The sequence below is a fragment of the Amblyraja radiata genome, chromosome 17 (genome assembly GCF_010909765.2).
Source record: "Amblyraja radiata isolate CabotCenter1 chromosome 17, sAmbRad1.1.pri, whole genome shotgun sequence".
NCBI lineage: Eukaryota > Metazoa > Chordata > Chondrichthyes > Rajiformes > Rajidae > Amblyraja > Amblyraja radiata.
The window spans coordinates 39,642,008-39,662,934 of NC_045972.1; the positions used below are offsets into that span (position 1 = coordinate 39,642,008).

Genomic DNA, 20,927 nt, shown 5'->3' on the forward strand with positions numbered 1-20,927 from the left:
AGGGAGACGTCTTTGATTTGATCCAATTTGATTTAAGAAAGTTTTAAGGAAGGCGGCTAGTTCATTTATTTGCTCGGGCATAAATAAAACCATTGCAGCCGAATCCATGCCGTTGAGCGTTGGATTAAAAGATTGCAAAAGCTTCATTAAAATGTGTCCGGTTTGCATAAAATGGCGACGAGACGGAGAGCCGAAAACAGCATATGTTTGGATTCCGCCAGCACCGGCATCTCCGTTAGAAATAACCCGCCATTGCCCGGCCGCCTGCGATCAGCCCGGTTGTAGAGGGAGCTCTTTTCAGTTTTAGTGCCACCGAGCGAGCGGGCCCTTGAAGTCGACACACGCAGAGGAGGGGAGGGAGAGGCAGAGGCAGCAGCAGAAGCAGGCGGTCACACTGGGCAAAGGCGCTGCTGGAGCGGCTGCAGCCGAGGCGAAGCCCAGCCACGAACAAAGAAGAAAAGGCCTCAGCGCCAGCAACCTTGCCGAGCCGCCATGGCGCGCACAGGTGAACCGTTTTCGGCGGCTGTCCTCCCCCTCGTCGCCGTTTGGGGGTTTCTTTAGCCGCACGGTTACATTTTTTTTTCCCCGAGCATTTTTTTCTGTCCGAATATAACGATAGAGGGAGACAAACACACCCAGCGCCGACAAGCCCCACCGTGACACCTAGAGGCGGCACAAAGGACCTGCATTCGGCCCCTAGAACCGCCTTCACTTACATTTTCACCGTCTTTTCTTGCAGAAAAAGTCCCTTTCGGTGTTTCTCGGTGCCTGCCTGAGGTCCCCAGCAGCCCGAAACGCCCCGAAAGCGCGGCGCCAATCGGTTAAAACGTTCCCATTAGAGCAGGGAATAGAAGATGGCGGCCCCGAGCGCCACTACGCATGCTCGGCAGCTCCACAGCCGTGGGGAAGCACGCGGGGCACCCTGGGTAGAGGCTGAAAACCGCGCCAACCGGCATTTTGAAACAACGGTTTAAACCGTCGCCGACGCCCGCGCGCGCCCCGCGTGACGTCAGCCCCGGCAGGTGGCGCCTCCTCCCGGCCGGCCTCAGCAATGACAAGGCAGGACCAAAGATACCAGAGGAGGTGCCTCTAGTGTCATCATGCAGGACCAAGTTCCCACTCAAGACTCGTACTTGGCCAGGGAGATCAAAATGCTGGAGAAACTCAGCGGGTGAGGCAGCATCTATGGAGGAAATAGGCAACGTTTCGGGTCGACTGATGTGAGGGTGGGTGGGCGGGAAGAAGAAAGGAAGAGGGAGAGCTGGGAAGGGGTGGAGAAAGTAGGGACTACCTGAAATTAGAGACCGCTGGGGTCTTCTTCCTCGTGTCCAGCCATCTTCTATATCACGTCTTTCCGGTCGGTCAGTGACGGTTGATGGTCGGTGGTTGCAGAATCGGCTACTTCAGTCAGTCACTGTGGTACAGTTTCTGTCGTCAGCATTGCCCGGGATGCGCCACGTGGAGGCTTTTGCTTGCATCCCACCGCTGGGGTGCAAACTGCCCAAGCGAAATATGAGGTGCTGTTCGTCCAATTTATGGTGGTCCGCACTCTGGCCATGGAGGAGACCCAGGACAGAAAGGTCGGATTCAGAATGGGAGGGGGAGTTGAAGTGCTGAGCCACCGGGAGATCAGGTTGGTTATTGCGGACCGAGCGGAGGTGTTCGGCGAAGCGATCGCCAAGCCTACGCTTGGTCTCACCGATGTAGAGCAGCTGACACCTAGAGCAGCGGATGCAATAGATGAGGTTGGAGGAGGTGCAGGTGAACCTCTGACGCACCTGGAACGACTGCTTGGGTCCTTGAATGGAGTCAAGGGGGGAGGTAAAGCGACAAGTGTAGCATTTCTTGCGGTTGCAAGGTAAAGTGCCCAGAGAGGGATGTGGTTCGGGTGGGAAGGGACGAATTGACCTGGGAGTTACTGAGGGAGCGGTCTCTGCGGAAAGCTGACAGGGGAGGAGATGGGAGATGGGAAGATGTGGCAAGTGGTGGGATCACATTGGAGGTGGCGAAAATGTCGGAGGATTATTTGTTTTATGTGACAGCTGGTAGGGTGGAAGGTGAGGACAAGGGGGACTCGGCCCTTGTTGCGAGTGGTGGGGATGGGGAGTGAGAGCAGAGTCACGGGGTATAGAAGAGACCCTGGTGAGAGCGTCATCTATAGTAGAAGAGGGGAACCCCTGTTCCCTGAAGAATGAGGACATCTCCGATGCCCTGTTGTGGAACACCTCATCCTGGGTGCAGATGCGGCGTAAACGGAGGAATTGAGAGTAGTGAATGGAGTTCTTTACAGGAAGCAGTGTGGGAAGAAGTGTAGTCCAGATAGCCATGGGAGTCAGTGGGTTTATAGTGGATGTCGGTCGGTAGTCTATCACCTGCGATGGAGATAGTGAGGTCAAGAAATGTCGGAGATGGTCCAGGTGTATTTGAGTGCTGGATGGATGTTAGTGGTGAAATGGATGAAGTCAGTGAGTTGTGTGTGGGTGCAGGAGGTAGCACCAAGGCAGTTGTCGATATAGTGGAGGTAGAGTTCGGGGATGGGACCACGGTACGCCTCGAACAAGGATTGTTCGACGTACCCAACAAAGAGGCAGGCGTAGCTGGGGCCCATGCGCGTGCCCATAGCTACGCCTTGTATTTGGAGGAAATGGGAGGAGTCAAACAAAGTTATTAAGAGTAAGGACTAGCTCTGCTAGGGGAGGAGAGTATCAGTAGACAGTAGGGATTGGATGGTTCTACGGTCGAGGAAGAAACGGAGGGCTTTGAGACCATCCTGGTGGGGGATGGAGGTGTGGAGTGACTGGACATCCATGGTGAAGATGAGGGAGTGGGGGCCTAGAAAACGGAAGTCCTGGAGTAGACGAAGAGTGTTCAAGACACCTCACACGTAGGTAGGGAGGGATTTAACCAGAGGGGATAGGATGAAGTCGAGGTATGTGGAAATAAGTTTGGTAGGACATGAACAGGCAGAAACAATGGGTCTGCCAGGACAGTCAGGTCTGTGGATTTTGGGGAGAAGGTAAAATCTGACCGTGCGGGGCTGGGGAACGATGAGGTTGGAGGCTTGGGAGGGCAGGGAGCCGGAGTTAATGAAGCCATTGATGGTGATAGAGATAGTGGCCTGGTGCTTATCTGTGTGGTCATGGTCCAAGGATAAGTAGGAGGAGGTGTCTGAGAGTTGGCGTGTGGCCTCAGCCTGGACTTGGCCAGTGTGTGGTGGTAGAGCAGTGGTTTGTTCCTTCAGTACCTTGTGTCTCTGTCAAGTTATCCAAGGGCTTGTTAAGAGTTGATGTGGAGAGGATGTTTCCACTCGTGGAATTCCTGACAATTAAAGGACATTCCTTTAGGAAGGAGACGAGGAGGAATTTCTTTAGTCCGGGGTGGTGAATCTGTGGAATTCTTTGCCACAGAAGGCTGTATAGGCCTAGTCAGTGGGTATTTTTAAGGTAGAGATAGATAAATTCTTGATTTTTCACTGTCTTTTGGGGAAAAGGCAGGAGAATGGGGTTAGGAGGGAGAGATAAATCAGCCATGATTGGCAGTGTTGACGATGGGCCTAATGGCCTAATTCTGCCCCTCTCACTTCTGACCTTATTCATGTGATATATTAATTGACATATTTTAAAGCAAATGATAAAATTTCCATTCAATTGTTAGTTCTTTACCAGTATTTGAATTTCTATTTCCAGTTTGGTTTAACTCAGTGGGACAGGCAGCATCTCTAGAGAGAAAGAATGGGTGACGTTTCGGGTAGTCTCAACCCAAAACGACATCCATTCTTTATCTCAAGAGATGCTGCCTGTCCCATTGTGTTACTCCAGCATTTTGTGTCTATCTTGAGTGAATCTGCCATCTTTGGTGTAAACCAGCATTTGCCATTCCTTTCTGCACATCTAGTTTGGTTTAGTTTGGTGTCACGTGTAATGAGGTACAATGAAAAGCTTTTTAGCTGCGAGCTATCCAAGCAGCGGAAAGGCTATATATGATTACAATTGAGTGTAGGAATGATCTGCAGTTGCTGGTTTAAACTGACGATAGACACAAAAAGCTGAAGTAACTCAGCGGGTCAGGCAGCATATCTGGAGAAAAGGAATAGGTGAAGTTTTGGATCGAGACCCTTTTCAGACTGAGCAATCCACAGTGTACAGATACAGGGTAAACATTTAGTATAGTTCAGTGTAGTTTATTGGCAAGCGTAACGAGGTACTGCAAAAAGCTTTTTAGTTGCATGCTATCCAGTCAGCGGAAAGACTATAAACGATTACAATCAAGCCGTCCACAGTGTACAGATAGAGGATAAAGGGAATAGCATGTAATGCAAGATACAGTCCAGAAAGATCCAATTAAAAATAGTTGGTGCTAGGATAGTTCAGATATCTGATAACTGCTGGGAAGAATCTGTCCCTGAATCTGGAGGTGAGTGTTTTCACACTTCTGTACCTCTTGCCTGATGGGAGAGGGGGAAAAGAGGGAGTGGCTGGGGTAAGACATCCTTGATTATGCTGGTGGCCTTGCCGGGCAGCGTCAGATGTAAGTGGAGTTAATAGAAGGGAGGTTGGTTTGTGTGATTTTCTGGGCTGCATCCACAGTCCTCTGCAATTTCTTGCGGTGTTGGATGGAACTGTTCCCATACCATGCTGTGATGCATCCTGATAAAATGCTTTCTACAGTTGATTAGAGTTGTTGGGTACAATCCAACTTCCTAAGCCTTCTAAGGACTTTCTAAGCACTAAAGCCAGTTGGGGGGGGGAGGGGGGGGGGAATCGGTGAGGAAACACGCATTGTAGGGGGGCTGGTTGGGGATCGAACGTGGGGGGGGGGGGTGTAACTGGTGGGGGAACACACATTGGAGGGGAAACGGGGGTGGGACATGCATCGGGGTGGGGGTGGAGAATTGGTGGGGGAATGTGCATCGGGGGAACTGGGGGGAGGAACGCTCATTTCTGGAGAGAAGGAATGGGTGACGTTTCGGGTCGAGGCTCTTCCTCAGACTGATGTCAGAGGAGTGGGCAGTACAGAGATAATGTAGTCAGAGACAGTAAGGCTGGTAATAATAATAATAATGGATGGGATTTATATAGCGCCTTTCTAATACTCAAGGCGCTTTACATCGCATTATTCATTCACTCTTCAGTCACACTCGGTGGTGGTAAGCTACTTCTGTAGCCACAGCTGCCCTGGGGCAGACTGACGGAAGCGTGGCTGCCAATCTGCGCCTACGGCCCCTCCGACCACCACCAATCACTCACACACATTCACACACAGGCAAAGGTGGGTGAAGTATCTTGCCCAAGGACACAACGACAGTATGCAAGCGGGGTTCGAACCGGCTACCTTCCGGTTGCCAGCCGAACACTTAGCCCATTGTGCCATCTGTCGTCCCTTATGGTAGGAGATAGATGGGACAATGAGTGACGGTGAGGGATGTGGGGGGGGGGTGTCACATGAATGGAGAGTTTGGAGGAGTTGGGCAATGGAAGAATAGGTGGAGGCAAGGAGAGAAGTTGGGTGATGGAAAAGGAATGTTGGATTCTTGGGAAGAAGGTGTGGGAAGTGCTGGGGTAGGGATTCTGGGATGAGGGGCTATCTGGAGGGACGGCGGAAGGGCCTAGTCATGGAGAAGTGGTGGATGGGGAAGGCCAAGATGTTAGAGGTGGGGAGAATTGATGTGAGCTGGGTGAGGAGTACAAAAAGGAGAACATGGTTGACAGAAAAGGATGTGGCAGACTACATTGGGGGGGAGGATGGATACATGAGGTGAGTGGGAATGCGGTGGGAACAAAAAGGTGGAAGTGGAGTGATGTGAGTATTAAGGGGGGGGATGGTGGAGGAGAGAAGTGGGAAAGATGTGTGATAAATGGGGTGTAGTACAGGTGGTGAGGGGACAGAGGGGAACATGCAAGGGAAAGGAATAAGGACATCATAGCCAAATTGATTCAATGCACACTTACAACTGAGGTGCCTGGAAAATGATTGACGGTAGTAGCCCTAAAGGAATGCATCATTGCAGTATTTTAGACATTCTGAGTGAGAGGAATTTCTTTGTTTATATCCTTCCCCACCATTGTGTTTCAGGTAGTGTCAAAAGTTAAATATTTCTTAGAATTACTGTGATTGACTAGAATATTTAATTAATTTTTCTATTTATTTATTGTTCACTGGCATTGAAATGTAAATAAAATTTGTCATTCAAAACTTATTTCCCTGTGGATGTGGAATTGTTTTGGTAGCCTACATTATCCTTCTCTTCTGCTAATCTAAGGATAAGTGAAACCAAGGGGGGCAGCAAGGTCCAGACCTGAAACATCACATATCCATATCCTCCAGAGATGCTGCCTGACTTGCTGAGTTACTCTTAACACTTTATGATGAGAAGAACTTTTTTCACACAGAGAGTGGTGAATCTCTGGAACTCCCTGCCACAGAGGGTAGTCGAGGCCAGTTCATTGGCTATATTTAAGAGGGAGTTAGATGTGGCCCTTGTGGCTAAGGGGATCAGAGGGTATGGAGAGAAGGCAGGTACGGGATACTGAGTTGGATGATCAGCCATGATCATATTGAATGGCGGTGCAGGCTCGAAGGGCTGAATGGCCTACTCCTGCAACTAATTTCTATGTTTCTATGATAAGTGAAACCAGCTGAATTAAGCTGATTTTATTTAGTATTTATGTTCTTTAGTGTGTGTTTAAAGTGGGCTGTGGCTTATAATTAACATAAGGGGAGGCCATTAATGATTTTCTTTTGCTGGTGGCTAATGGAATTTGAATATTTTGCACAAAGGCAGACTAAACGTGATAGTGCTTGCTACATACACTGCAGTATAAATGTGACAGTCTTGCCGTAATTACAGCTGAAATTAGTAATAGCTCCGAGAAACAATCTGTAGATGCTGCAAATATGAAATAAAAACAGAAAATACTGAGGATACTCATTACGTTTAAGAAAGAACTGCAGATGCTGGAAAAATCGAAGGTAGACAAAAATGCTGGAGAAACTCAGCGGGTGAGGCAGCATCTATGGAGCGAAGGAATAGGTGACGTTTCGGGTCGGGACCCTTCTTCAAACTCAATTAGTCTCGACCCGAGAGGATACTCATTAGGTCAGGCAGCATCTGTGAAGAGGAACTGGTTTAAAATTATAGCTCCATGAACTTCAATCAGACCTGAAATGTCAACAGTGTTTCTCTCTTCGCCTCCTCTCTGGTTCTGATGTCATGACATTAACACAGCAGATCACAGCATTCCTTCTTGTCGTGTTGTCTAGTACGCTGTCTTTATCATGTCAGCCTATTTACTGGTTATTGGAAGAATCCTTTGGTGTCTGCACAAATCTTCTCCATATCTCTGAGTATTTACTCCTGCCAGTCTGTCCCCATTTGGTTATGATCAGCCCCTTGCATTCGAAGACAAGCAGGCTTTGATCAGGCTAGGAATACACACGGAAGCAATAACTGATGGGCACACCTTGTCAGATGTATCATGAATGTCCAAATTGCCTCATGGTATCTCAAGTAGCAGTAAATAATGGTAAAGACTTCCAAGACCAAGTAACTTCAAGATAAAGTGAGTGTTGTGTCCACAGTTGATGATGATAATAAAAATATCTGGAAGGGTTTATAAGACTGTCTTTCACTTGGCACCAGCAATGTCACCTGTCATCGGCAAGATTAGTTTGATGAGCTAATGCACGTTACAGCATGGTGAATCTGAAAAGCATATGGCAGAACTAATGGTTTCAAGATGGGGGAAGAAATAGGGGATAAGTTGGTCTGTGAACTCACTTCCATTGTCAAGAAGGCTTTAAAATTATAAAATCAAATGTTAATTCATTTTTGTTTATAAGGATTTAATTAAATAAACCTCATGTCAGTTAATCATTTTTTAATAATCAAAATTTGCATTGGGGCCTTTGTGTCCTTGTGTAAATCAGCATCTGCAGGTCATTGCTTCCACAACCGAAAAGCTCTGGTGGTTTTTTATTCCTCAGCCAGAAAAGGTCCTTACCATCCGTGTGACATTTTGGTGTGATAAAATACAACCTTTGTAATTCCCAGAGATTCCAGTTGCTATTGCAGTGCCACTAGGGATAATGAGCAATACCCTTCATTGCATCCACAGTAATTGTACGAAAGATAACCAAAGAGGTGAAATGCTGGGGAATGGCTTGAGTCTTCACTTTGACCACTGCACCTGGCCACTTCCCTCCAACCACCATCCATCATTGTGCCCACGCATCCATTCCTAAGCCCAAGCTACTGCGGTGAGATCATAATACAGGCAGAGATCAGAACAATGATTCCTGGAATGAAGCGTTGCTGCTAGCACCTCAGCAAGCAGAAAAGATCTGGGGAGCAGAACCATTAATGTCCCAGAGGAACACTTACATTTGGATTCGATTGGCATATGATGTGAGGTTTGCTTGTTGCTTGACAAAGAGTGTTTGATGCAGTTAACAACAATGATATGCATGTGGAGACCCAGGGATGTGACAACAGCAGGAGGATGAGTCATGCCCAGAAGTGACCAATACAATTTCATGATGGATGGAAGTTTGGCTGGAAATGGACAAAAACTGCACTAAAACTGAGCCTGATTAATTTTAGGTGGATTTCATGCATTAACTAATGGGTCCCATGTGTAAGTACAATCTATTATTGTGTCGTGGCAGTTTCAGTAATGGAAATTCAATCTTAGAATCACAAATCACTGCAAAAAAAGGAAAAACATACTACAGATATTTCAATAAATTGCATATTGCATAAAGTGGGGTATATTGTATTATGTTTACATTTAAGGTTCCTTTAAATTATGTTTTCATGGGGCCGTGGCCTCATACTGACCTTGATTAGTAATCAAATCAGTACACACTGAGATGGTAGTGAGGGAAAGGCATAATCATCAAGAAAAAATTCCACCTCGTGTGCCCATATTAAACATATATTGTGAATTGTCAACGTTCTTTGAAGAATTGTGTTTCATACACAGCATTACATTTTATTTCATTTAATAAATATGTTTTGTTATTTGTTCAATAGCCTGGAATTTTAACTGGAATTGGAATATATTTACTGATATAAGACAATAGTATTTCAGAAAAACAAATTTCTTAAAACTGTAATTTGCTTCAGATAAGTTATACAAGCTAAATACAAGTGAATGTTTAAAAAAAACTGGTGCTGTAAATACACGTGTAGAGAAATTAATTCTGCTTTCCCACACCATAACTAAGAATTAATAAAAGTAATACTATTATTTTGATATTTGTTAGAATATTTCTTCAAGATTAGCCAGCCTGTGACAAGTTACTTCCTGTTTTTCCTGTGGCGGAGCAGCAAATCAGACAGCGAGGTGATCAACTTGTCGCGCTACTTCATTTGGCTCAGTGTGTCATTAATTAATGCTGTTCTCAGCAGTCAATCTTTTTAGGTGGATGCTTAACCTTAACAAGAACCAATCTTAGTCTTCAAGCAACCACAATTTGTTGATCAGGCCACCACAGTAACCTATAATCATTCTAGGGGGTTTTGGATTTCAACAAGAGCTATTTAATGCAATGATTCGTAGTTTGTTAATTTAAGGGTCAAAGTAAACAATACAACAATAAACATTCCAGAGATGGTACAGTATTTGAATGTGATCAGTCATCCTACAATACATCGAGGGCAACATATGAAGGCAACGAGAATTGAGAATTAAGGGACAGAAGTTTAGGGGTAACATGAGGGGGAACTTCTTTACGCAGAGAGTGGTAGCTGTGTGGAATGAGCTTCCAGTCGATTTTATCATTTAAAAATAAATTGTATAGGTATATGGACGGGAAAGGAATGGAGGGTTATGGTCTGAGTGCGGGTAGATGGGACTAGGGGAGAATAAGTGTTCGGCCCGGACTAGCCGAGATGGCCTGTTTCCGTGCTGTAATTGTTATATGGTTATATATGTGCATCTCATTAGGTATGCCACGTTTACAACTGCCTGAGCGAGTTAAAGTAACATTTTCCAAATTTTTATTTCTAACTGGACCAGGGCATTTACTATTTCTCTCTGAGATTATTTAGCTGATGACTGGTAAGGGGACACAAATAATGTTTCATACAATTTGGTCTTGCAATGTTGTGGTAGTCCAGATGGTCAGTTGCTGACTGTCACTTCTCCATCCTTATATCTGAAATTGTCAAAAAGGGTTCTCTAAAATAAACACTCATGGTGAGAAATTGTAAGCCCCCACTCCAAGGGCCAACTTGGTTTTATTTTGCAGTGATACAAGGGGAATTGTAAATAACTTTGTAAATACATATGTAGAGTGATTGTAAACCTCTACATCTACACATAATCCTTCATTATCAGATTAGAATTTTGCTACTTCCAGCAGTTCAATCACAGGGGGAAAGCAGGTTCAAGGTGTGATCATTAATATTTTCCCTGCAAACACCGTGATTGTTAGATCATGGTCTTCAAAAGAAATAAAATCAATTCAAGTTCTGTCACCTCCATGTGTATCTCATTCTGTTTATTCTTTTTGTACTAGAGACAGTGATTTGAGTGGGGAATAATTCGAGCTTTTTGTGAAATCTGTCAGAACACGAGTCCAGCTTATCCTGATATTCAAAAAAGGGATCTTGTCTAGATACTCTTATTATCTTGGAGACAATTCTGCCTGTTTTTAAAAATATAGGCTTTTAAAATTATGGCAGAGAGTAATTAACATCTCAGTTTGACACATTGTAAATATGCATTAAGTTTAAACACACGCAACCAGACGGAAATCAAAGGAGCTTATGAATATATTTAATTGAGTATTTAATGCCAGTAATAATAATAATATCTTTTTTTAAATTGTTATTGCACATGATGCTTTAAGTGATGATTGAGATAAATTCTATGACTTTAGGCATTCTTAGGTAACATAGACATTAAAAAAAGTTGTCCATTGGGATCAGTGCCAGCTCTGGCACTCGATAAGATCGTGGTTGACATAATACATCAGCACCACCGTCCTGCAGTATACCCACTTCTGGTGATTATCTTCACAAGCAAAATTTATTTATCTCAGTCTTGGATATACTCTGTAGTATGTTCTGGTGACATTTAGGACATAACACAGGTGCTTTAAAAAAAAAAGTGTTGCCACAGACCAAAGGTCGTTGTCTTATGAAACACTTACACATCAGACCTGATTTCAGTAATTGAGCTAGCAAGCTTGGCACGACAAACAGTCCAGTGGAATGTTTTCTCAGTCAAAGCAATTAACGCCTGGAGGAGTACAGGGGGGAGGTAGTTTTGAGAACAGATCTGGTCAATGTAGGAAAGTGGGTACTGGTAATAACAAGCCTGCTGAATACAAATGTCTTTTGAAGGAATGTGACACAGATTGATCGGTTGAATCGAAAGGATCTTTTATGATTGGATACCTACCAAGGATGGAAGTCTAATCTCTGGTTGGTCAAGAATTAATAGCTAATTTTTTTGCAGGTTGTACAGGAGATGCTCCTCTAACGCATATAGTGTTAGAATTGGCTATGGATCACTTGCAGTCATTGTCTGGTTATAGTAATCGCTATCAGTTGCGATTCACTCTTCGATGGGAGCATGCTTCATTAGTCCCACCTTGACTGGGTGTAAATCTGACCCAGTTGATCATTTTAAAAAATGGGACACAGGTAGTCCCTGGGTTACACAAGGGCATTAATACCATGAAACATTATTACTAGCTTTAAAAATATTTTAATATTTTAAGAAAATTTAAGCAGATTATACAAAATTCTGCGAGAGTTAAGAAGAGAAAAAAAAATGCAGAAAAAAAGCAATGAGAGACTGGGCAACGGCCCAGGAGTGGGTACGCTACTAAAGCTAAAAGGCATGTTCCAGCCTTTCTTCACTCCCTCCTTTTTTAAAACAACATCCCCCTCCACTGATGTATTAAAAGGATCTTAAAGCATTGTCTTTTTTCATCTGGCAACAATTAGCATCCGAGTATCTGGGGCTGGCACTTGCACTCCTTACCCTGCCCTAGGCCAGCACAGAAGAAAAGGAGTAATTTGAGTCTTTGCCCATTCACAAACGGTAACTATCTATTGGGAAGTGAGAAAGACAAATGCTGGAAATTTGAGATGTTAAAAAATGTTGGAGATAATCAGCAGGTCATGCAGCAGCTGGAGAGAGAGTAAGAATTAGCATTTCAGGTCAAAGAAACACATCCAACTGATACTGACCTGGACTAATATTTACTTCATTAGCAAAGCCATTTCTACCATTTGCTGATTTTCGTGTGGATTGGTATCCGGTATGAATCACTGTCTCCAAGCCAGAGATCACTGCTAACAGTCTGGCTCAAACAAAGCTGGGATAGATAGCACTTGTCTCGATACTCATCTAATGTTTGCCAAGACCTTTGGGGAGGTCTCTGATAGTAATCAGAATTCTTCTGTAGACAGAGACTGCTGGAGTAGCTCAGCAGGTCAGCCAGCATCTCAAGGAAACATAGATAGGTGACATTTCAGGTGGGGACCCTTTTTGTTAAGGGGGATTTCACAAGCAGCAAAATTCATTCATGATAAAAATAACAAGTGGTGGAAACACATAGCTACTCACACAGCATCGCTGGAAAAAGTTAATGTTTCAGGATGATTAGCTTTCTTTAGGCTTGGAATGAAATTCAAAAACTTTTAAACATGGAAAGAGAGGGATGGGTCACTTTGGTCAGCATAGGGAAGTTGGGCTGAAGGGACTGACGTACACCGAGAAAAACCTTTGGTGCTTTCCGATTACATCAGAAAATATTGTACACGAGTACAATCAAGCCATTCACAAATTAAACCGGAGCGGGAAAAGAAAAATAGTGGCATTTTAGCATAACTTTTCCAGCGAAAAAGTCAACGGTCTGCAATGAGGTAGGATGGAAGATCAGGACTACACAAGCTTATGAATAAAAAGGATCTTGCATTCTCTTCCCTGCTCCCATTCCCTCTGCAACTCTAAATAATCAGAGCTTTTAAGTTTGTAATGGACAATTCATGTTTGCAGCAGGGTAGAGTTTGAAACAGAACATTTCTCCTCTCAGTTTAAAGAGAAGTGATTAACCCAGTACAGAGGCAGCACTACAGCATTCAGACAGCACCACGGCCACGTTAGTTTTTAGATGCATTATGCATGGTCTTCGGTCAGCTGTAGATAAATCTACTTGTCGCAAGTAACCTGAGGAAATTATTTATGTTTTGATTTTTAAGGTAGTTCAGAATCCAAGTGTTTCTGTTTAACAAAGGAAGTTGTGTTTTGGCCTGCACATAAACAATACATCATCGAGGGAACAAGGCATCAACCTTTGACCTCTTGCGAAATCAGTCATACAGCAGTGCAAATGTTCAGGTGTGCATTTACTGGGCCAACCGTGTGAAAATGACACTTGTATCACGGCATTAAAATGTTCTACATTCTCACATACCGAGCATCTTGTGTCCACAAACAAGAACATTGTAGCAATCACTGTAAACATCAAACTAATCTCTTAGTTGCTGTGGGGTTAATCTTTTATCTGCTGTTGGGTAAATACTGAAAGGCTTCACAACAGCAAAAAGATTACCAAAAGTGGATCATTACTCAGACAAGGCTGGAGTTTATAATTAATTTTCCGAGCTTTACTATTGCAAGGTTGGATGGGGAAGAATAAATAGAGAAAGTCAGAAAAAACAGAAAAACAACCTTGATAGAAACAAAATGCTGGAGTAACTCAGTGGGTCAGGCAGCATCTCCGGAGAAAATAAATCCGTGACGTTTGAGGTCGAAACCCTTCTTCAGACTGAGATTCAGGGGAGAGGGAAACGAGAGGTATGAAATTCTGTTCAGAACAAATCAAACCCATGACCAAGGAAATGTGGAGCCCACAATGGTCCATTGTTGGCTGTGGACGAGGTAAAAACAACAGGGTATATGAATGCGAACAGTGGAACTGGCAGGATGACTAGGGTGGGAGTGTGCGGAGAGAGCGCGGGAAAGCAGGGGTTACTTGAAATTAGAGAAATCAATATTTATACGACTGAGTTGTAACTAGGCATCTTTGTCAAGCAGTGGCAAACACAATCTGATTCAAGATTATCTTTGATTATCTTTGAATATATTAATTCACATTCCCAGAGGATTTCCCCCCGTACACAGCTAACAAATTTCCTTTAGCCAACACCATAAAAAAGGATAGACTCAAAATGCTGGAGTAACTCAGTAGGAAAGTCCTTTTGTCTATTCCTTCTCTCTAGAGATGCTGTCTATCCAGCTGAGTTACTCCAGCATTTTGTGTCCATCTGCAATGTAAATCAGCATATGAGAAAAATAAATGCAAACCTTTCTTAAATTCCCATGGACTAGATTTGCATGATATAAATATTGAGCAGCAAAACAGGCCCCCAATCCAAGCCAGGCGACTCTTGTGTGCAGGTCACAGAAGTGTATCAGCTGCACTAAATGTTATTCCCTTTATCATGTATCTACACAGTGGATTGCTCGGTAGTAATCATGTATTGTCTTTCTGCTGACTGGTTAGCACGCAACAAAAGCTTTTCACTGTACCTCAGTACACGTGACAATAAACTAAACTAAAGCAACAAAAGCTGTACTTTTATACATATTTTTTTAAACAAATGACAAAATGACATATTTTTTGGTAGTATAATACAACATTGTATTTAATGAACTTTTATTTGTGATCCACAATTCACTCTTACTTACATAATGCATTTATATAGAAAATCAAAGTATATCTTTTGAAACTTTACTGCACCATCTGGAAAATAATATAACAGGTTAACAAATTTGAAGCTTTTGCAGTTTCTCCCTTACTGCAAATTAAGTCAATATTAAATAAAAAAAACTATTGTACACAGAATACTTGTATGCTCCTCAATGTAACACCAGGCACTTGGACGTGACATTGCACGTTTCTTTTCTGCCTCAGAGCAGCACGACATGCAAAACTGTAAATATTTAGCTGTGGCTTTTGGAGACACCCGTCTAGGACCATCTTTCCATCAAGGTCCACCGGTCCCATGTCCCATGGTTCACTCACACCTTCCATCGTTCAAAGTGCATTTTCACAAACTGTCCTAAATTTGGCTGTAGATTCTTTTTACAGGGAGGCCTTCTCCTAAGTTAGGCTTTTGGCTTTTTAGTCAAGACATGTGCATTCATGTGAAATACTGGCATTGTGATGTAACCATCCCTAGAAAGTGGTATTGCTGAAAGCAATAGTCCAGTATGGCGCCTTTCGAGCCCCACTCCCAAACCTACAAACAGTGAACGAGTGCTGCTGCATGTTGCAAAAATCAACTCCGAAGCAGCTCAACCTTTAGATTACTTGACGCTTTGACAACAAAAGTCACATTTCTTCAGAAACTCTCTTCAGTAGGAAGTGGGCCATTTCTCTGTTAAAGTTGAGGCAGACCCTTTGTTTCAGAAAGCTGTACTAGCCATGCTGACAGAACCCAAAAGCCTCTGCATGCCGTCCAAAGATTCTTCCATTTGTCGATAGGCAATTTTACCTTCATCACCTGTTGGGGCAATTAGAAACCATCACAAGTGTTTGCATTAATGTAAATCACCTTGACACACATCAAAGAAACTGCAGCCCAGACTGGTTGTTATTCATGTGACAATTGTAAACCACATTAAAAACATTCCCACTTCAGCGAATGAAGAAGTGGAGAGCAAACTAGCTTGAATTTTAATGTCAGTTATTTAAATAACTGTTTAAAAACAAATGCCTGAGGCAAAAACACACAACATAGGTACATCCAAAAAAGAAAATAATCTGTGATCACACAACTAAAAATGAGAGAGCATCCTTTAAAGATATACAAAGGCATCCCAAATTTCATGATTATCATATCATTTTCTGGTTTTCATATTCAAGGAAGTATATGACCAGATAATGATTTAGCAATGTTTAAGAAGAGTCTCGAACCGAAACGTCGTCTATTTCCTTCGCTCCATAGATGCTGCCTCACCCGCTGAGTTTCTCCAGCATTTTTGTCTACCAATGATTTAGCAATGCTTAGGGGGTAAAGGTAGAAACAAGGAAATGCAGATGCTGGTTTGCACAAAAGGACACAAACTGTTGGAGTAACTCAGATGGTCAAGCAGTATCTCTGGAGAAACGTGGAAAATAGGTGCAGGATAGAGCAACCTTTTCAGAGCTGATCAAAATAAGAACTCTGGTGAATAATCTCAAATTCAACCAAGTATAAAATCAAACTTCCAATCTTTGAGTAGTACAAGACTCAGAATGTGCAAGATAAAACATCAAATTTCTCAAGAGCAACAAAAGCCTGCAAAATCACTGCTTTCTCCAGCATGAAGGTATGTTCCACACATATTGATCGAAGGTTAGTGGAGTTTAATTTCACATTTCAGGATACACAAACCCTGAAGAGATTACTCAAAGCTGCGAGTGTTTCAACTGTTAAGATGGTGAAACCTGATCTGTAAAGATCCCTGGAGGAGGAACAATTATTCCGTTGTACATGTGCACGTTTGCGTACATTTGGATTAAACCTTGTGTAAATAAATCTGATCTAACAGATCTGGTAAATTCATTTGTTGATATTTTTGTAGGTCTTCTTGCTTTTGTCAGTATAAGCTGAAGGTTCAAGGTGTTTTGCAACCAAAATTTGGAGGAAACCAAACCTAGGAGAGATGGCCGGAAGCTTGCTGAAAGGAGAGAGTTTAAAGCCAGAGACGCATGTTTAATGAGGCAATTCCAGAATGTACCGCCCAGTCACCAGTTATAACAGGGGATGCAGAAGAAGTTAGAATTGGAGGAATTACGAACCTAGCACATTTCTCCCAAATCGAAGGATTCCAACCCGAAACGTCATCTATTCTTTTTCTCCAGAGATGCTGCCTGTCCCGCTGAGTTACTTCAGCTTTTTCTGTCTATCTTCAGTATGAACCAGCATTTATTCAATGAATAGGAAAGAACTGCAGATGCTGGTTTAAATTGAAGGTAGACACAAAATGCTGGAGTAACTCAGCGGGACAGGCAGCATCACTGGAGAGAAGGAACGGGTGACGTTTCGGGTCTGAAGAAGCGTCTCGGCCTGAAACGTCACCCATTCCTTCTCTCCAAAGATGCTGCCTGTCCCGCTGAGTTACTCCAGCATTTTGTGTCTGCCTTCTATTCAAGGGGTGTTGGGTAGACAAAATGTGCTGGGTTTTCAGAGGCCACAGCACGTTCAAGGACATGAAGGGAAGCGGGGACAGGAGATTGTGTAAATAGTTAGTAAGCATGGGCTGATCAACACTAGGATTTTGAGGCAGTCACTAAAGCACATTTCAAGGCAAGCGCTCAATATGTGAGATGAAAAGATTTAATGGCATGGGACATTGGAGCAAGGGCAGAAATTAGTGTTCTGCAGTTTTGTGGGAATAGAGTAAGAAGCAGGTGGGAGCTGGGGGATAACCATAGGAATAAACAAGATGAGCTCAGAGTGCATAAGATGGAACAGAAAAAATATACAATGGTTTGGAGGGGCTATGTGAGGGTAAATTGGGAAAGGTTTGACACAGGCCTTCAGGGAGGAAGGGAAGCTATTTTCTGGAGCAAGAAAGTTTTAAAAAGCAGCAATCATTCAATCCCTTATTTTTGTAGTATAGTCTACCCTCGTTATTATGGACATCTTTATAACAGATTTTGGTTATTGCAGACAAAGTGACCACTAAGTGGCGGCAATGGGCAAGAACAACACCACCAATTTATAATGAATTATGTCCACTATTTTCATTGTTTAAATGAACTTCTTTCCAAATACAATGCAACCCATGATGGAATATGGAGGAGGAGGAGCCATCTTGGTGAACGGCTGCTAGCCAGCAGCCGTCCGTTTTAAATTCGTTTTTTTTATAGTTTTTAGTGAGTCCTGTTTTTTGTTTGTAGGGGATATGGTCTTTTTAATGTGGGGGGTAGGTGTAAACTTTATTTCTAGGTCCCTACCTGGCCGGTGTGGCAGCCTTTTCTCCGGGCTGCCCGTCGACCCGTCCTCGTGGCCAAAGATCTTATAAGATCTTTGCTCGTGGCCTACCTGCGGGCTTGGAGCGCCGTTTCCTGGCGGGGACCGCCCAGCACCTCGGCCTCGGCACAGCGTTGGAGCGGAGTGGAGCGGAGCGGAGCGGGCGATGCCTTGCCTGGGTCGCCGCGCTGGAGCTCTGGCGAGCTGGACCACCGAGAGCAACATCTCCGGGCTGCGGGTCTGCGGAGCGGAGAGGCTGCGGTGCGGAGAGGCGGCAGTGCGGAGAGGCGGCACCGACTTTTTCATCGGGAGCCTGGGAGCTCCAAACCGGCGCGGCCTTGTCGGCTTCGGCAGCCGCGGGCTCCAACCAGGAAGCGGCCGTTCCAGGTGGCCCAGCCGCTGAGAGGACTCTCCCGACGCCGGGGCAAGACCACCCGGTGAGAACGGCCAGGGACATCGGGCCTCCTTAGAGGCAATTGCGGTGGCCTCAATAGGCCTGACTTTGGGGTGAACATGGGGTGGGGGCTGGACATTGTGCCTTCCTCCACAGTGGTATCCACTGTGGGGGGATGATTTTTTTTTGTCTAATTGTAGTCCTGTAGGTCTGTGTCCAAGATGGCTGCCGTGAAGAGAGAGTGGACGCTGGCGCGCTTTGGCTGCCGCTGCTCTCTCTTCACACTGTGTTTTTGATTTTCTGTTTTTGGATTGAATTCTGTTTTTAATTTGTGTCTCTGTGATGTCTTTATTACTTGTTATATTCCGATTATATGTTTTTATTCCGATTACTATGTAAGGTGTCCTTGAGATGTCTGAAAGGCGCCCATTAAATAAAATTTATTATTATTATTATTATTATTATATGTGAAGTAGTTGGCTTTCTTATCATGCTTGCAGTATCCATTTCATCTTTCATGTACCACTTTAGATATAACATTTAAAATATATGAACTAACATCCCCTTACTTGGTTATAACGAGGGTTATCTGTACTTTTATTTAATTATTCCCCCTGAACAGGGGATCAGTTAAGATTCAACCCTATGAATGGGTCTGGAGTCGCATCTGGATCAGATTAGGCAACAATAAAATATTCCCGTCTCTGATGGTAATGAATGAACTAAATGAGTTGTAAAGCAACAATCCAGTGGTCTGGAGACCAGCACAACCAAGCCAAGCTGCTTTTTCTACATTACAGATTCGTGGTGGGATTGAACTCAGGTCTCTGGATCAAAAGTTGCCGTTCCAGTCATTTAAATAAATAGGACACAGTAACCATCAGGCTAAGTTTATCCATAATTTCAAAAAAGATCATATACAAGCAAGTCACAAAATGCTGGAGTAACTCAGAGGGACAGGCAGCATCTCTGGAGAGAAGGAATGGGTAACGTTTCGGGTCGAGATCCTTCTTCAGAGCCTCCGACTACGACCGCGTCTTAAGCCAGATCCCTCCGACTCATATACAAGCACGTTTTCAAGGTACATCCAGCAACTCAGGAGGAGGTTGTCAAAGATAAAGTACTATTAAATATTATCCTTCAAATAAATTCTGTGCAAACATACTAAACTGCATTTTGCAATGCAACAATTAAATGACTTACCAAAGGAAAATAGGGTCTGTTTTGCAACATCACGAACGTCTTTGTCAGTCTGACAAAGGTAGACTAATTGATCCATGCTCTCTTTGGCCTGAGAAACACAAATGGAGATAACAGAAAAATAATTTAGAATTTCCAATCCTTGTGGTGAAATTTCTAACTTTTGTTTACAAAGGTAATTCATTGCTGCCAAAATATCTGCATAACACGACGTTCTGGTTGCTAATTTTCCAGTTCGGGGAGAGGGAAAAGGCTGCTCTCAGGTGGCAATGTCACTTGACCAACCACTAGAGGGCGTATGGAGCGGCAGTGACACTATCTTCGGGGTAAGATGATGAAAGCACCGACAAACACTCATCATAGGTTAACCTACTTATTCCTGGGATCATTCTTGTAAACCTCCTATGGACTCTCTCCAGAGCCAGCACATCCTTCCTCATATATGGTGCACAAAATACGTCTCACATCTTCTGGTTCCCATTGTTGTTTCTGAAGGGCTCACCTTGAGATGTGCAAGTGCAGTGCAGCCTACTTTCCTCAGCTGTCCATCCTCATTCTCCAGCAGCTCCAGGTAACAAACCAAGGCCTGAACACAAACACACACTTTAATTAGTCAGTCGAAACAAAACAAGCCACCATCCACCACTGACCTCCACTTGCTGACTGAACAGCCAGCACTGTGGAAAGGGTTGAATATTGGCCACTTTCACTGACCGCCATCTTGGCAAGTGAAATAAAACGCAACAACATTGACTGTGATTATTGAAACACACTGGAGCAGCATTAGTCAGGAGCCGCATATTAACAAAGGATAGACACAAAAATGCTGGAGTAGCTCAGTGGGTCAGGCTGGAGAGAATGGATAGGTGATGTTTCAAGTCGGGACCCTTCATCAGAATAGTTGTGGTAGTTGGAAGCAGGTTGAAAAATGAAAGTATAAAGATTCAGGACACATAATGGCCGGCAACAGATGTCCTCAGGTGAGGAGGTTCCCTGATAGGCAGATTGTTGGACAAAGGCGAGAGATAGAAATAGGTGCGAGCCAGAGAGAGATACATGCTTGTGAAGTGTGGAGCTAAATAACAGACTTTCAGTGGAGGACGGGGGAGAATGTGTAAAGTAATTCAGGGGAAGGGAGTGGGGGGAGAAAAGGTGATGGGGAGAGAAAATGGAGGGGGAAGGTATGTAAAATTAGAGAATTAAATGCTTATACCGTTAGGTTGTAAGCTACCTATGCGGAATACAAGGTGCTGTTCCTCCAGTTTGTGTGTAGCCCCATTCTGGCAATGGAGGAATCCCAGGCCGGAAAGATCAGTATGGGAATGGGAGGGCGAGTTTAAATGGTCA

General features: G+C 43.8%; 2 protein-coding genes and 1 long non-coding RNA gene across 9 annotated transcripts in view; 1 reads left to right on the forward strand and 2 right to left on the reverse strand.

Annotated features, from left to right (window-relative positions):
* The window catches only part of ctcf (CCCTC-binding factor), a 28,769-nt gene extending 27,795 nt beyond the window's left edge, over positions 1-974 (reverse strand). Inside the window, exon 1 of one of the 4 annotated variants that reach the window (XM_033036283.1) lies at positions 717-974. Coding sequence is in view for 2 of the 4 variants with exons in the window: in XM_033036279.1 (XP_032892170.1) it covers positions 479-494 (16 nt within the window). In the remaining 2 variants the exon portion in view is untranslated. Of the gene's footprint in view, positions 1-478; positions 632-716 lie in introns of those variants that run through there. The other 3 variants (XM_033036281.1, XM_033036279.1, XM_033036280.1) reach the window with 3 other exon arrangements.
* On the forward strand, positions 192-20,151 carry LOC116982811. The gene is made up of 3 exons (XR_004414540.1): positions 192-505; positions 19,815-19,906; positions 20,076-20,151. It is a non-coding gene; the product is annotated as an uncharacterized LOC116982811 (long non-coding RNA).
* Positions 14,638-20,927, reverse strand: part of ripor1 (RHO family interacting cell polarization regulator 1) — a 281,458-nt gene continuing 275,168 nt past the window's right edge. For all 4 annotated transcript variants that reach the window (XM_033036276.1, XM_033036274.1, XM_033036278.1 and 1 more), the window contains exons 20-22: positions 20,083-20,166; positions 19,584-19,671; positions 14,638-15,529 (exon numbers count right to left, since the gene is read on the reverse strand). In XM_033036276.1, coding sequence (XP_032892167.1) covers positions 15,432-15,529; positions 19,584-19,671; positions 20,083-20,166 — 270 coding nt within the window. In that variant the 3' untranslated portion in view covers positions 14,638-15,431. The remainder of the gene's footprint in view (positions 15,530-19,583; positions 19,672-20,082; positions 20,167-20,927) is intronic.